The 17,946-nt window shown below is 34.0% G+C and overlaps 1 protein-coding gene across 2 annotated transcripts; it reads left to right on the top strand.

The window, feature by feature from the left end:
- Positions 1 to 4,452: 4,452 nt before the first annotated feature.
- LOC112733135 (protein TONSOKU) lies at positions 4,453 to 12,812 on the top strand. 2 transcript variants are annotated; one of them, XM_025782005.3, is made up of 20 exons: positions 4,453 to 4,882; positions 4,947 to 5,744; positions 6,311 to 6,487; positions 6,705 to 6,796; positions 7,362 to 7,460; positions 7,584 to 8,038; positions 8,123 to 8,154; positions 8,242 to 8,469; positions 8,575 to 8,722; positions 8,883 to 8,993; positions 9,367 to 9,467; positions 9,571 to 9,694; positions 10,023 to 10,135; positions 10,490 to 10,601; positions 10,805 to 10,909; positions 10,998 to 11,064; positions 11,171 to 11,291; positions 11,405 to 11,572; positions 11,826 to 11,943; positions 12,016 to 12,812. In XM_025782005.3, the coding sequence occupies exons 1-20, from the start codon at positions 4,610 to 4,612 to the stop codon at positions 12,525 to 12,527; spliced, it is 3,954 nt and encodes a 1,317-aa protein (XP_025637790.1). In that variant the 5' UTR covers positions 4,453 to 4,609; the 3' UTR covers positions 12,528 to 12,812. The 2 variants fall into 2 exon arrangements, 1 of the variants encoding a protein (XP_025637790.1); XR_011869938.1 differs by having other exon boundaries at positions 4,463 to 4,882; positions 11,171 to 11,274.
- The last annotated feature ends 5,134 nt before the right edge of the window (positions 12,813 to 17,946 follow it).

The raw sequence follows: 17,946 nt of genomic DNA, 5'->3' as shown, positions 1-17,946 counted from the left end.
TGGGAGGTTGTGCACATTCTTCTATAATTTCAACTCCATGTCCAACGGGTGAGGATTCCATTGTAGAGAGCAATTCATCTATGATTGAATCCATTTCTTGATAAACTTCTTCCAAGTCTCCAACGATGATATGCCTTGGAGATTGCGCACCCTCCTCAACATCAATATCAAGCTTCTTGGAAAAGTTCTACATGATGCTACATTTCCTTGGACTTTTAACATCTCCTAAATCTTCAACCACCTCTTCCTTTTCTTCAATGATCATAGGCTCCTCCAATTGTTCCAACACAAAATTGGACTCCTCCTTCTCCACCGAATTTTCCGATTTCTCCTTCACGCTTTGCTCTTCTTTTGACTTTTCACATGTGGTCACAGAAGTACCTTGAGTATTCAAGCATTGGTGGGCTAAAATGTGCACCACCTTGGTCAAATTGGTCACAAACTCAAGTGTATCCCGCTTCATGGCTTCTTGTCCTTGAAGTAACAAAGTGAGAGGATCGTCTATTGGGGCTTGGGGTGAATAGGAAGGTTCATTATTTTGGAGAGAGGGTTCATGGTAGGAAGGTGGTTCTTCTTGGTAAGGGTATGGAGATGATGAGTATTGAGGTGGTTCTTGGGAGTAATCTTGATATGGTTGTGGTGATTCTAGAGGTTCTTGCTCATAATGGCCATAAAAGTGTGGTATGGATGATTGGTTATATGATGGATATGGATCATAGGGTGGTGCTTGGTGATGCAAGGCTTGTGAGAATGGTTGAGGTTCATGTTGAGGATGAGATTCATAGGCATATGATGGTGGTTGTTGAGTGTCACAGAAAGAATCATCATAGCCGCTAAGTTGGCATGCATTAGGATGGAAATTATACCTATAAGTATCTGGAGGTTGTTGCCAATAGGAGTGATCAATTCCTTGAGGCTCTTCCCATCTTTGTTGGTTCCATCCATGGTACATGTTGCCATTAAAGTCCACATTTCCTACAACGCGCTTAGAACCAAACTCAAAGCCAAAGTGGTGAGAATTCATAATGAGAGAACAAAATAAAACTAACAAAAATTAAGAAACAACAAAAGATAAACCTATTCATAATATTCACATATGTACAATAACCAATAACACAACACCATTGCTCATCCCCGGCAACGGCGCCATTTTGACGAATGGATTTTTGATGGTATAGAATTTCACAAATGAAGTCTCGTTGCAAGTATAGTTTCTAAACCAATCACTAATCCTTTCATACAAAAAGTTGTTTGTCACTAAAACAAACCCCTAAAATTTATAAACCGAAGTATTCAAACCTCGGGTCGTTCTCCCTAGGAATTGCAATAAAGTGCCTTGTTATTGGTTATGAGTTATTTTGGGGTTTTGGATAAGAAGCATGAAAAGTAAATGGCAATGAAAATAAACTAACAACTATAAAAGGCTCTTGGCAAGGTATGAAAATTAGAAGTCCTATCCTAGTTATCCTTCTCAATTGTGATGAGAATTGTTCATTGCTACCACTTAGTTAACCCTTACTAATTAAAGGAAAGTCAAGTGGATGAATTGACTTGAGCCACAAGTCCTAGCCAACTCCCAAGGAAAGACTAGCCTTAGTGCACTCCAAACCAATTAGCAATCTCTCCAATTATCAATCAACAAAGGAACTAGATAACTCAAGTGTCACTAATTACTCTACCTAGGCCAAGAGGAACAAAATCTATACTAAAATCCAACCAAGCATTTCATCAAACACTTGGAAGGCACAAAAGAAAAGTATAGTCAATCACAACAAGAATGAATTCTAACTACAATTGAATGTAAAGAATTAACAACAACAATCAAGGAAATCACAATTATCATGAATTACCTCAAATTGCATTATTGAAAGAAAACCAAGGAACAACAATATATCCAAAACAAAATGAAGAATTACAATTATTAAAGCACACATCTAGAAAGAGGAAGAGGAGAAGATTAGGAATTGGTAAATGAAAAGTGAATCAAAGCATGAGTTAAACCTAGATCTAAGAAGAGAGATTAACCTAAACCTAATCCTAATCCTAGAGAGAAGAGAGAGCTTCTCTCTCTAGAAACTAACTACAAAGCTAAAACTAACTAATTATCTCTAACTTCTAAAGTATGAAAAGTGTGTAAAAGTCCTAAGTGATGAATGATGCCTTCCCCTTAATCCTTCATCCTTTTATTCCTTTCCTTTAGCAATTTGGCGCCAAAAATGGGTTCAGAAACCCTCTCAAATCGCCAGGCACGTGTTGCATTAATGAGGTCATGTGCCAGCATCGGCGCGTGCGCGCATGGTACGCGTGCGCGTCCCTGGTCGATTCTGTAATGTGCGCGCGAGCGCCTTGTGCGCGTGCGCGTGCATGGCTGACTTTGCTTCTTTGACTTTTTATGCTTCTCTCCACTTGTATGCTTCCTTCCTTGCTTCCTTTGATCCATGCCTAGCCTATTTCAACCCTGGAGTTACTAGCAAACACATCAAGGCATCTTATGGAATCAAACAGAAACTAGAATTCACCAAAATAAGGCTTAAAAAGTATGTTTTTATACTTAAGCACAATTATGGAAGAGATAACAAAACCATGCTAATTCTTAGGCTAAATGTGACAAAGGGTTATCAAAATGTTCTAAATTCAATACAAAACAAACCGTCAAATTGGAGTTTGTCAATGCATCCACTGAATTTGGTATGGAGCAAAACCAGCAACAAATTAATTAGAAGTTCCTCTGAAAGCTAGCTATTCTCACAAAATCCAGTTGTTCATATGGAAAGCATTGCATGAGAGGATCCCCGATTAAACTCCTTTTTCATAAGTGGTTCTCATTCACATCATCGGTCTGCCCAAGATGCCAATTAGAAGTCTGAAAACGAAGCTCACTGCATTAACATTCTTCGGAGTTAGCCGATATAATTTTTCATGCTGGTGGAAAGAATCACATCGGAATCTATGCACAGGTGTGGCTGGAATAAAATCCATGAAAATGGTTGTTGGAGTATATGAAAGGGCAGGAATAGATTGATTTTTGAGCAGAGCCAAATCTTACCGGAAGTGATTATCGCTAAGTCAAGGAAGCTATGTCAGGAGTTGAGTGTACTGCAACCGAATGGAGATTTTTGAACCACTAGATTCATCTTTTATCTTCTTCTTATCTTGTTTTGCTATTTATTGTGGCCATTTGTGTGTTACTCTGTTTAAAGTTAGTTGGTGGGAGACCTCCTATTTTTTTTTTATTGTTCTATACCTTTGGACACTTAGTTTTTAATTGATGAAATGAAATATTTTAATTTAAAAAAAAAATACACAATTTAAACACAAATTTAACATAATAACATACACATAAAATTTTCAATATATAAAATAAAATAAAATTACTTACACAACTTTTATATATTCGTAAGTTTTTGTGAGGTAAGTGTCTCAATTTACTTCTTTATTCTCATTTATTTACAGAGATAAATCTCCACTCTCATAAAAATTTTATAAATTTCTATTAATTTTTCTATTACAAATAATTTCTGTGGATAATGCGAATTTTTTTGTCATTCTTAATTTCAAATCTCATGAAAAGAAGAAAATAATAAGAGTATAGGAATTTAGAGTTAGAATTTGATTAATATAATTCCAAATTTAAAATATTAAATTGTTGTATCTCCTTTATGTTATGTCATCAACCGATCCACCTAAGATTTTTGTTAACAATATTAATATAGTGATTGAAAAAAAAAATAATTTAATTAATTTAATAACTAAAAAAATTTTTGATTATTATTGAGGGGCTATTTTAACTTTTAAGTAATTTTTGTTTGTTGTGTGTCGTATAATTATAAATATTTAACAAAAAATAAAATATTTATAGATTTTTGACTATTTAAAAACACACACATATATATATATATATATATATATATATATATATATATATATATATATATATATATATATATATATAGTCTACAAAAAGATTAGCCCCTCTTTGTCATTGGAGAATTGGAAATTTATGTGTTTTTATGAAAAATAATTAACACTTTATTTGTGAAATACTATTTTTTGTTTTGATTCTACGCCTTTTTTTTAAATAATAAATGTTGGCCATTTTCATTTCTTTAACTAGTATTATAATATTATTTATTTAATTTTTTATTATGAGGGTTTAACTTATAATAATTGATATCACAAATAGTATAAGTATTTGATTTGATAAGTAATATGAGAAATTTTTCGTTAGAAAATTAATTCTTAAAAGATGCTACCTAATTTATTTTCCTAATTGAAAAAGGACTATACTTTAAGAATTTTAATTTTATATGAATATAAAAAATGTTTAGTGCATGAATAATGCTATTGTATATTTAATAATCACTGAAAAGGGAAAAAATATTTAAAAAATAGAAAAAAAAAAAAAAGCAATTTGGTATTTTCTTTTTCTTTTTTGGCGGGACAAATGAAATTGATCTAAAAGCTGGAAGATACGGCGTGGGAGGGAACGAGGTAGCAATTTGCTTTGCCTTGGAAATTGCATTTGAAAGAGAGAAAGACAAAGCCATCTTCAACCCAAAGAGAGAAAGAGTTTCAGAAACACCCGACAACCTTTCACCGTGGTTTCGTTATGCCGTGCCAGGACTCGGAGCTGAAGGCGGCGAAGACTGCGTACCGGAGCGCCAAGGCTGAGGGTAACCACCGCGAGGAGGCGCGTTGGGCCAACGTCATTGGCGACATTCACAAGAACAGAGGAGAGTACGTGGAAGCCCTCAAATGGCTCCGAATCGATTACGATGTTTCGCTAAAATACTTGCTGGAAAAGGATTTGCTCCCTACCTGCCAATCCATCGGCGAGATGTACCTCCGCCTCGAGCAGTTCTCTGAAGCTCTAACTTACCAGGTAATACTCTAATTTCTTTCCAATTTGTTCCTCAACGTTGTGAATTTTCCTCTCTCGATTGCAGAAGAAGCACTTGGAGCTTGCAAGAGAAGCTGACGATGTGGTTGAGCAGCAAAGAGCGAGCACGCAGCTAGGTCGAACATACCACGAGCTGTTCTCGAGATCCGATCACGACCACAACTCGATTCGCAACGCGAAGAAGTATTTCAACTTTGCAATGGAGCTTGCAGTGGCTCTGAAGAAGAAACCGCCAAGCAGCAAGTCTTCGTTCCTGAAGGAGTATATCGATGCGCACAACAACAAAGGGATGCTGGAAATGGAGCTCGATAACTTGCAGGAAGCGAAGGAGATATTAACTCGAGGGTTGGAAATTTGTGATGAGGAGGAGGTTAGTGAATTTGATGATGGGAGGAGCAGGCTCCACCATAACCTTGGGAATGTGTACATGGAACTCAGGAATTGGAATGAAGCTAGGTGGAATATCAAAATGGACATTCAGATTTGTAACAAGATTGGCCACCGTCAAGGGGAAGCGAAAGGGTATATCAATCTTGGGGAATTGCATTCCAGGACTCAGAAGTATGAGGAGGCAATCTCTTTTTATAACAAGGCACTTGGTTTGGCAAGGTCCTTGGAGGATGAGGATGCTTTGGTGAGGCAAATTGAGCAGAATATTAGGACTGTAAAGGAAGCTGTCAAAGTGATGGATGAGATAAAGAAGGAAGAGCAGAACCTCAAGAAGCTTAAAAGAGATATCGCCGTTGCCAGAGGGACACCTAATGAGCGGAAATGCCTGCTCCAGCAGAATGGCTCTCTTGAACGCCTTGTGGAGAAGTCAAGAATGATATCTGCATGGGAGAAGGTATTGGATTCTTCCATTTTGTATTTTAATTCTGTTATCTAAATGTCCTGTCTATCAAGGAATTTGCACCTGATAAACTTGCAGTGTACAAGTGTTAATAATGAGGACTTCATGCACTCAATTATATTATCATGCAACAGAATGTATTGTTAACCAGCATGACTAGATGACCTACTCCATCATATTGATTTTTGCTTAAACTTTTCAAATTCATTTTGGCATGCCTAGGGATGCCTTTTCAGTCTGTTCTATTGATGTCCATTTAAGCTTCTTATGTGCTGCCTATGCACTTACTCATATTGTTACTTTTGGATTCACTAAATGTGATGATGATGTTAATTTTGTTTAAAGCATGGTTGTTTTCCATCTGAAGGGTTCTGCTAATCCATGAATTTACTATTAAGTATTAGCATAAAGAGGTAGATTACTATCATGCACATGTTACTCTCAAAATTGATTATATGATTTTTTTCATCCACAGTTCATAATTTGACATTTTGAAGCTATGATATGTTCTGCGTGTGATTCTCAATGTGGCTTTTCTTATTAAATAATGTTTTGTTTAGCATTGCGAATTTGCAAAGGAGAAGAAGAGAATAGCAAGTGAACTTTGTGACAAGCAAAGGCTTGGTGATTCATATATGGATGTTGGAGAATCATATCAGAAGCTTAGAAAATTCAACAAAGCAATCAAAAGGTACAAGAAGAGTTGGGAAATGTACCAAACAATTGGCAGTTTAGAGGTAAATATTTCGTTATTCCCTGATATAATTTTAATACTTGCCGTCTTTTATTTCTGACACCAATTAATGTGTTACCATTCCAAACTTAAAACCCCATAAATGATTATTTTGTTATTCTATGATCACTAATATAACGTGAGTTTATTGCCACTTTATAGTTTATACATGATTAGGATGTTGCTTGTTGATTCTTATGCTTTCTTAGTAATGATTACAGGGTCAAGCATTGGTAAAAATCAATATTGGCAATGTTTTGGATTCTGCTCAAAAGTGGAGAGAAGCATTAGATGCATATACTGAAAGCTATAGGTAAATATGATTGATATAGCAATATCCATATAAGAAAAGCTACCAGTAAATTATTTTTTTTTTCTTTTTCATCAAAATAAGAGATAAAGTCATGGGGGAAAAAATGGTAGTAATCTCATGCTTTTGACACATCTAATTCTAGGTTGCATAAGACACTTGATCACTGTTAGGTTGTTAAGTGTGCTATGTACTGTGGGAGCACTGCAGTTGTTTTGCAATGTGTGGAACAAAATTACCAGAGGAAGGTTCTCATTTAGCTGTTTCCTTGTTGTGTTGATGACTCAACCATATGCATGAGTAAAATATATTTCTGTTATATGGTGTTTTACTGGGTTCGTTAAATGTCATAAAACTGAAATTGTTAAAGATTAAGTAAAGAATGCAGCACAAATTCTCAAGGCACTTCAAACAGTTGCAGCTGCAGTGACAATATCTAAAACCTAATCTCCTACAAATTGCAAGAATAATTTTTGTTTAGAGTTGTTGGCAAAATGCATCCTTGTTGGCTTCCTTTTGATGGTTTCGTATGTACTACTATTGAGTTCCATTTCATTGCATATTGCAGGATTGCTGTTGAAGCTCAACTTCCTGATATACAGCTTTCTGCATTAGAAAATATGCATTATAGTAACATGATAAGATTTGATGATGAATCCGAGACAAAGTAAGTTATGCACAGAAGCCTATAAACCTTGTAAATACATTTCTTGCTGTTAAATTACTCTTATAGAAGGGTCTCTTGCTTGATCTGTACCTAATATTGTTGATCAATTGTGATCCTTTGTAGGAGGTTGAAAATTTTAATTGATAAGCTGAAGAACTCAATAGAAGCTGAGTCAGGTGCTAAAAATATGGCAGAAGATTGTTGCTCTGAGACTGATACTGAGGCAGACAATAATCTGTCAATAGCTGGGTCTGATGACCTTTGCTCTCCACATACCAGTTCTAGATCAAAAGCTCTATCTACTGGAGAAGAATTTATAGATGACATGCCACTTATGTCAATCTATCAGTCCTTAAAAGGCTCATCCAGAAAGACAACAGGTCACATGGAAGATCTTACCAGCACCAAGCAAGCTGATAAGTCATCCAAAAGTCTTACAAATTTAACCGGTAATCATCAGGCAGTTGTTGGACGTAAACGTGTCCGTGTAATTCTGTCTGATGATGAAGAGGAGATGGAGTGTTCAAGCAAACGGAGTCATGATTGCGTGTTAGAAGACAGGTCTACTTATGATGCAAGTATGTTTTTCATCGTTACTTTCTTTGCTCTGATCCTTACACACTGTTATCTGTTATACTGATGAAAAATTAGTCTGATTGCAGATATGAGTAAAGTGAGTCCTAGTAACATTAAGGTAAATAAAGCTCTAAAATATGTTTGCTTGTGTATAAGTGTTACATGATTAACTGCTTGTGGATGCTTACAGTTTCTGGGATGGCAGGTTATCTCAGAGAATGGATCCAAACTTCCAATTAATGTTGAAGAAAGTAGCAGTTCTTTCAAATGCTGGAGTCCACATACACTTGCTAAAACTTGCAGACATTCCAGATCCATGAGCAATGACCTAGTTGCTGAACTTGATCTTCCTAGTGGTTCTAAATGCAACACAGATGCCTCTGGTAAACCAAGTGATGCTGCCCCTCCTGCGTCAAATAGTTCTCAATACGATGTGAGTTGTACAGTTAATTCATGGTTCCAATTTGTCCGGTTCAAATTTTCACCTTTCTTGCTAACTAATATTTTAATCTCCGACCTCCTTGCTCTCTGGTTGCAGAAATATATTGAGTGCCAGATTGGGAATGATCTAATTCACATAGAAGCAACCTGGTGTACTGCCAGTGATAAGCTGGATATTGAATCTTTGAAAGCTGTAGCTGCATGCTTATACTATCTACAACTTCCTACACAAAAGAGATCAGATGGTAGGCACTTCCTAGTTTAAAATTGTTTTCACCTTGTCAGTTATATTTGCATAGCATATCTTGCCAGTTAAAACTAAGAATCCGAGATTTTATTATTTCATATTTTGTTGTCGCAGTTATCCTTCAGTTTACCTGATTACTAATATGATTTTATGGGTAGGTCTGTTGCCTGTTGTTCAGCACATTTTATGTGCTGGAAGAGATCTAGAATCCCTAGAAACTGTTGAAAACCTTCAGATATGCAATGTCACAATTGAAGCGTCCATTGATGGTATGCTTTACTAATGTTTTTACTTTTTTGTTTGTTATTCTATGCCATTTTCTCAACTAGTTTTTCAAATTTTTGGCTGTTTGACAATAACTATATCTTAAGGGATATTGAACGTATTTGAAGCATATGCTTATTTTGGAATTCTAGATTAGTAGAGTAATTTTTGTTGTCTCTGGATAAAATTTTATTTAACTAATTGTCATTTTATATTCAATTATCTTGCATTTATTTAACCTTCGGAGACAGCAGAATTTGTTTGTCAAATAAGGCAAGCATTGCCTTCTGCTGTATTGGAGCTGTATTACCATAAGTTTTTTAGTCTTCGTCTGTTTGTCTCCAAGTGAGAAAGGCATTTGATCTACATTGTTTACAGGATGGATTCATAAGCGCCTCATAAAAATGTATGTAGACTTTTGCAAGCAGCTGTCAGAGAAGCCAAATATGAAGGTACTGAAGAAACTCTACAATCTAGAGGTAAGGATATTCACTGCATGCCAGTATCAATTCTGTTGTTGTCACTTCACAGTTTAGGTATTACAATGTTAGGTCTGATTTTGTCTATTTTTTTCCCCAATAGGTTTCGGATGATGAAATAGTAGTGTCTGAGTGTGACCTGCAAGATTTGTCTATAACTCCATTGATAAATGCATTGCAGTCCCAAAAAGCATTTTCAATGCTTGACCTCTCTCACAATTTGTTAGGTACTGTACATTTCTCTGATTTGTCATCTTTATGCTTATGATTCTGTTACTTTGCTCTTGTATGCAGATTGTCTAGTTACCTTTTCACTCTATTTCTTTTCAGTTCTTTTGTTTCGTCAATAAAGTCATTTATTTGGTTATAAAGTGTCATCTGTATTATAATGATAAAGTTTGATAATAATTCTTTGGCAGCTGATTAAAAGAATACTAATCCATAAAAAAGAACTTCAATAACTAATAATGCTTGTCCTATTATGTGGATGTCAGGGACAGAAATTAAATTAACTAGTGAAATGTATTAAATAGTTTTTAATTGGACATATATTAGGAAATGGGACAATGGAAGCACTTCAGAAGGTCTTCACAGCATCAGACCAACATTATGGTGACTTAACACTTGATTTGCATTGTAATCGATTTGGTCCAACCGCTCTGCTGCAGGTATGTACCATTTGTTTCTGTTTTTCTTACATTTTCCACATTGGTTATTTGTTACATTTGACAGTCATACTTCATTTACAGAAGGAAATTTCCAAAATTTGAACTAGAAATGAGTATAGTGGAGGTATACCTTTAATATTAGTTGTAATGTTCTATGAAAAGACATTGAATTTTCACTCTTCAATCACTAGAACTCGGCTAAATTTGACCATCTATTAAACATGCATTTCATTTTTTTTTTCAAATCCATCAGGCAATAATATTCTTATTAAATATATTAATCTATGATATGGACATATGGTTGGGCTTCTTACCAAATTACTAATATAATAACTTTTGTTTTTTCCACATCAGATTTGTGAATGCTCAGTGCTGTTTGATAGACTGGAAGTGCTCAACATTTCTGGAAATCGTCTTACTGATGCATGTGGATCTTATCTTTCAACTATCTTGAAAAAATGTAAAGGTATTAGCTACATGACCAGAGGTTCTGTCAATTTGATATAGTTTCCTTGTCTTGTGGTATAAATGGTCTCATTTATCAGTGAAAGTTATCTGTCTGAAATTTAGGGTAATAGTTTTGGAGCTATGGTCTCTTGAATGTGCTTGTATGTGGAATCTTGTTGCAGATAGGTCCTTAATTTAATTTTTGGATGTTCTGTTTTGTAGCCCTCTATAGCTTGAATGTAGAGAACTGCTGTATCACATCCAGAACTATTCAAAAGATTGCTGATGCACTGGACTCTACATCCGTACTTGCTTATCTCTGTATAGGTGTAATGAATTTGTCATTTGTTTTCCACTCACTGATGTAAGTAAATTTCATATTTTAACGAGTATTCTACATTTAAACATTTAACAGGACATAACAGCCCGGTATCTGGAAATACTATAGTTAATCTTTTGTCCAAGCTTTCCACTTTGAAAAGGTATGTATAGTCAATAATACCAATGGCACCATCAAGCTCAATATAGCATTGTTACATAACCTTTTTTAGGTCATTTGCAAATTTAAACTAAATATGCCCACTGTAGGTTTTCGGAGCTGAATCTCAGTGGTCTAAAACTAGGCAAACCAGTAGTTGATGCCCTTTGCCAGCTTGCAGGTACCTTGAGTTTATCAGGACTAATTCTTGGAGGTACCAGTATCGGAACAGTGAGTAAAATCTGTAATTGCCATGCATTCATTTTATTCTCAATACCATTCTTGTTTGTTCTAGCATACATACCTTACATGCTCTCCTGACTGGTTTTGTTGTCATTCTGCAGGAAGGGGTAATGCAATTAGCAGAACCATTGCTGAAAGGGGCTGAAGAGTTTGTGAAACTTGATCTATCATATTGTGGGCTCACATCAAACTTTGTTTCAAATATCAATGTTAATTTGTTTTGTTCCATCCTTGAGCTGAACCTGGAAGGAAATCCTGTTCTGCCTGAGGTTCGTTTGACTGCAATCTTGGATTTCATTTGCTAATATTCTTTTAAAGCATGTGTTATCCATTTTATTGATTGCTTTGTCATTCAGCACAGACTCTAACTTCTTAACATTTATTTACTGTTAACACAAGTTTGCATTTTCTATAGTTTTAGCTACAGGTACTACTGTGCCCATTTTACTAATTTATTTATGTAACACAACCAATTAAGTTTTATTGTCATCCATGTTGTTTAAATATCTCTAATGGATACAGGGCGGAAATACTCTATGTTCTCTTCTAGTAAACCCATCATGCTCTCTCAAAGTGTTGGTCCTTAGAAAGTGTCAACTTGGGCTCGCTGGGGTTCTCCACATAATTGAGGCACTGGCAGGTAGGTATCAAATCATAGTTCATTGTTTAAAAACTAGTGCTATTGTTTGGTAAATTTTTTTCCTTTAATCAGAGAACAACAGCCTGGAGGAGCTTAATCTTGCTGATAATACTGTACCAAATGAACTTTATGCTCTAAAATCCGACTTAACAGTAAAAGGTGACTCTGAAAAACACGATCAGATACTTGATACGATTAAGTTGGCGGGTAATCAAGAGGTCCATTGCTCTGTAAACTTGGACTACCATCAGCTTGAAGTTGCTGATAGTGAAGATGAAACAGTTAAAGCAGCTGCTTCTGGAATAGATGACAGTGCCAGTTCGTGTCAAAGAAATTCTTCATCTGCGGAGTGCCTTTTAACTCAACAACTTGCAGTGGCTATTGGCAAGGCAAAGAAATTGCAATTACTAGACCTTAGCAACAATGCTTTTTCATTGGAAGCTGCAGAAACTTTCTATAATTCCTGGACAAGTGTACGGGTGCCAAGTCAGAAGCACATTAATGAGGGGATTATGCATTTCTCAACAAAAGAAAAGAAGTGCTGCAGAGTGAAACCGTGCTGCAAAAAAGTCCTGCCTTTATAGTAGTTTCCTCACGAAAGAATTAGGCAATATTCCAGCGAACGGTTGTTCTCATTGCTGCTTTATTTATGATTATGCCTCTCCGCTATAACTGTAGCCTCTGCATGTTGCTTGTGAGGAGGTACATGTGCTCCAGCTTCATTTGTATATATTATCTCACAGGAAAGGAAATGTTGATTTACTAGCCTAACGAGCTTTGCTGCAACTCATGCAATGTATGAGTCATGCGCTGTATGTATTAACTTATCGTTATTTTATTTATTTTTTTTTATGGTGCATTGATTGAAATTTTGATCTGGGTAACAATTGGATAGCTCCCCTGAATTTTTACTTTTTTTTTATTGGCCATGAATATTAAAATTTTACTCTTTTTTTTTTTGTTCAATGGATGGAACAATTCCCAATTCTAGGTATCCCAATGGATTGGACAACCCTCAATTCTAGGTATACAACACATCCACACACTCTTTGTCTTTTTACCACATTTTTTCTCAATTACAATCTCTAGAGTTTGAACCTTAGACATTTGAGGTGGGGATGGGGAGATATGCCATATAAGCTAAGACTCATTGGCAAATTTTACTCGTTTAAAGAGTCTAGAGTGATGCCCAAAAAGCCGCAAGGAAAAACAACTATTTCAAAACCAAAACCCAAATGCGGCTACTTTTTTTATTTTATGTTTTTTGTTAGTTCTGAATTTTTTTTTTGGACGTGATTAGAGTTCTGAATTTAAGTTGATTCTCAGACCCAAGTAGGCTGGCTCTGGCTATCCCTTTTTCAATAGAATTGATCCAAACCCAAGTTCATTTTTCTCCAAAAAGTTAAACTCATTAATCTATGGAAAGATGATAATGCTACTCCTAGTTTGATAATGTCACTTTTTTCTATAAATTTATAAAAAAATCATGTAAAGAGTGATATTATCAATAATAGGAGTTGCATTATTATTATTTCCCCTGGTAATGTCCAAGAAAAATGTAAATTTATAGACACTTATAACTTAACTCCTTGTATGTTAAAGAAAAAAAAACTCATGTTATCTTATCCCTTAATATCTCAATTTTACAGTTTTCCTCAACTAAGGATATTTTAGGAAAGTATCTCAAAGAAGGCCTCTTATTTTAAAATTATATAACATGTAAATGACTAAAATAGAGTATCAATAACTAAAATAATTAAATATCACTTCAAGTATTAATATAACTTCTAATAAAGTAATTCCATTTTGTTATCGGTGAATCAAACATCAAAAAGCAAATTTTAATGTTATGACTGAACTTCCCAATCTACTTTATAGTTCTTTTTCTTTTTCTGGTAACATACTTTATAGTTATTTTCTGAATAATCACATCATAAAGATAACACCGAAAGATTTGGCCACCATATTACATAGCACTCAAATATTTTAACCAAACAATTTCAACATTAAAGAATCAAATATTGTTATTACATTATGTTAGTACTACTAATAATTATTAACATGACACATCTCTGTACCGAAAGAAGCCAAGTCTCAAAAGCAAGTAAATTAATTAGCATACTGTTGATATACACACACAATTATTTCAGCATATGGAACGAATTATGAGCAGTATAATCGATTGGTGTAATTGAGTTTAATTATCAAGGAAGGTGCTTGAGGCATTCAGTATTTCTTTTTTGGTGTTTACACGGCTGGAATATATTCGGTAATTAGTGGAACGTATTTTCTCCTTTGATACTTTCATGATTTCTTGTAATCTACTATTTTCTTTTCTGATTGTATTTTCGGGAATAATAATGAATATCATTGGTAATTATGTATGGACTGGAATATCATTAAGTTCGCGTGATCACTCAATATATAACTTAATTATTATTGTATAAGTGCCAAGCATGCACCACAATAATCGTATTGTATTTCTTTTCTGAAATTATTTTTACGATTTGTTACATACATAAAGTTCTAGTTAATAAAGTCTAGAAAGTAAGCTAAAGCACGCCTTCACTACCATCATAGTGGCTTTTCTTTTTAACGAAATTTATTTTTACATGTGAAAAAAAGGATACAGTAACTTTTGATTTTAGGCGATTTTGGACGCTATAACTAGGTAACCGAAAATTCTTAAAACGAGTATAAAGGGAAGCAGAAATCAAGCAAAAAAGCAAGTTGGATTTTTCTGAAATGTAGCTCTCCCTATAACCAAGTTTGATTTTGATGTATTGTCAGCATAAAATAATTTTACGCCTGTATTTTATCTTATTAGAACAACATTTTGACTATTGTAAAAATTTGTCCATAATAAGAGTGAGAATGTCGTGGAATCGAGAAGGACTTATGTCAAAATTTGATAACCTTATCTGAAAGCACTATATAAAACGTGAATTTGAAGACCAAGTTAAAACAAAGACATAGAGTATTCATCTTGGATAACAAGATCCTTCACCGTCAAAGTCAGGTCGTGAGCTATGAGAGCATGAGACAAAAAGGAGAAGTTAGATAGTGGCAAGAGAGACCATTGTGATCTATAAATAGAAAAAGTTTGGAAGAGTTAAAAAACTTCAATATGAATACTTTACCATCATACAAAATTCTGTAAAAAATCTAAGTCACATTAACACCAAAAAGAATCATAGAGTACAAGTGAATGTCTGGATCAACTTTTTATTTATTTCTTTTATTTTCCTTTCCTGTTATTTATTTTATTTTACTTTTCTTTGAGTATTTTTTTTCTTCTTCAAATATTTTGCTCTTTTTCAATTTCAATTTTACTTTCTTATTTATTTAAAACTTGCATTTATTTTATATTTCTTTTTATTCCAATTCTTTATATTATTTGGCACAGTTTAATATTATTGAACATTTCATATATTTTTTTCGACACAAGCACTAAGTAAATCTCGAGTCGAGCCCATTTTTTTCAGAAAAGTCGTATTTGCTTTTGAATTGAGATCTTGATACAAGTTTGATTTGACACGTTGTCGAGATTACTAAAAATCAAGTGAAACATACATAATAAAAAATTAATTATTTTTTACATTGACAGCATGAATAGTCACAAAAAAATTGAATATGATTGAATGACTATATAAAATATAATATATCAAAATTAAACTCATCGAATTTTTTAGGTCTAACTTGAGTGTTCAAGTATTTTTTTGGGTTCCTCACCCGCTGTATTCTTACTACTCGAAATATAACATTAACTAAGCTTAGAAGTCAAGTGACAACTTTACCAACAACGAGCTACTATACTCCTCGGATCTCTATCAGCTCCAGAACAGTATGTTTTAGATACTTTATACATTACATTATAATTAAACTAACGTTTTGAAAAGAATATAACCCTCATTCTATAATTTTTAAAGGGTGCGATAGACTTTGAGAAGCATTTGGAAAAACTGAAAAAGTGTAGAACATAATTTGAATGCATACAATTGCTGAGGTAGCCATAAAAATTTGTATAACCTACTCGAATTATTGGGATTAATTGATATCATCAAGTCATCAAATACGTATAATAATAGGAGTACATCTTTCAACTGCTGCTTTAACCGTGGGGTCACAAATTCACTTACCATCAAAGTAATCATTTGCAATTATTTAATCTTTTTAGTATTTTTATGATATCGAAATATGATCTGCCCAATCCATCATTCTTGGGCCTACAATCAAAGTCCACATAAAGTTAACCACAAAAAAACCCCAATCAGAGAGATACTAGCAAATAAGATTAAGATTATGTGATAAGCTACATCCAGATACTGCGTTATTAATTTATTATGATTAGAAAAAATAACGATATGACATCATCTTCATCCTTTTTTAAATAACTTTCTCGAAAACGTTTAGAGATAATGCTAAATTAAAGGGACATTACATTAATTAGCGTTTGAATGTTCATTATTGTCTTCCTTTAAACGACAAACGTGCAAAAAGCATGCGTCTTAGGTTTTCGTAACCATGATTACTTGATTAGCACCATTTTTGTTATGGACTCTTCTAATTAATCCCACTAATAATAATATGAACCCTATGTAATGTAACTGTGCTTTTAGGCCTTGAAATAGGGATCTTGGTACTCTATTTTGTTGCATAGTCACCGATGAGGGGATGAAGGAAATTAAATTAAATTAAATTAAATTAGTGCCCAATTGGAGGGCCCTTTGGTAAATTGTTAATAGTAATTAATAATATAGTGTTCTCTAATTTGACTAGGACTCGCATAATAATACTCCAAATAAGTGTATATATATATATATAAGGTGAAGGGACCCCTAGACAAGTTGGATTGGGAGGGAGAAAACACAAACACTTTGAGACAATTCCTTTTTCTAGAATCGTAATTCAAAGATTCGATTGACATTTCATAATCACATATAAAATTCGGGATAAGGGTTTTTGTTTCCTGTTATGTCATACCAATTGGACCATATTATTTTATTCTTTAATTTCCAATTCATTGTGGGGGTAAGTGATCCTTGAAATAGGGAAGCTCTATCTAATCTCCTTTTCTTCCAATTTAGGCTAAGCAGCAAGGAACCAAATTAATTTGTGGCCATTCTTCAAAATGCCATGCTCAACCACAATGAGCTGTGATTTTCATACTAGTACTAGTTAGAAACAACAAATATTGAAAAGTTTGCACATGAATCTTAGAATTTTGAATGATTTAATAATTGCGTACAAGGTTACACTTATCACAAAAAGAATTCATAATTCAAAGTGTACCAAAAACAACTCTATTTTATTATTTGAAGAAAAAATGTAAATTTTCAACGCACCTTATTCAAAATTAAACTATATTATTATCATGCTTTCGGTCAAACTTCCTTTTTTTTTATTTTTATAATTTTGGTTTCCTCCAAAGATGGTAAGAAGCTATGATGACATGAAATAATAACCCGTACAAAAAGTTTTTGGCGTTAATTGGGGGAAATTCGCGCTGTTTACTAAAGCCACTTGAAGCAAAATCATAATACGCACGCAGAGAATGAATTCCATGATTTAATTTAATTTAATTAATTTCCAAAGTACTCGTGTATATTATACTATAGTATTACTATATATATTCCAACATTAATATACCCTCGTGTGGGTGATATGATATGAAGATATATATTCTAAATTGAAAAATGTTAAATGTATCCAATGGTAGTTTTGATGTTACTGTTTATGGATATCAAATCAAGAAAGTAAAACACGCAACCTCCCTCACGCAACACATGCTTCTGAGATTCAATTGCATCACATTCATTCTTTTTTCAACGGGTTAGGTTGTTTTTGCCAGCCATACACTTGTACTATCCCCAACTCATGATTCAACTTAATTACAACACTAAACTATACACAATACATGCACGTCTAAATGAGAAACGTTTCTTAATTTAAAGCGAATGAAGAAAAATTAGACCCTAAACAAGGCAATACCATGACATACTA

The sequence above is a fragment of the Arachis hypogaea genome, chromosome 13, assembly GCF_003086295.3.
Source record: "Arachis hypogaea cultivar Tifrunner chromosome 13, arahy.Tifrunner.gnm2.J5K5, whole genome shotgun sequence".
Classification (NCBI taxonomy): domain Eukaryota; kingdom Viridiplantae; phylum Streptophyta; class Magnoliopsida; order Fabales; family Fabaceae; genus Arachis; species Arachis hypogaea.
The sequence above is the reverse complement of the archived record's forward strand: the minus strand, read 5'-3'. Positions and strand labels throughout refer to the sequence as shown.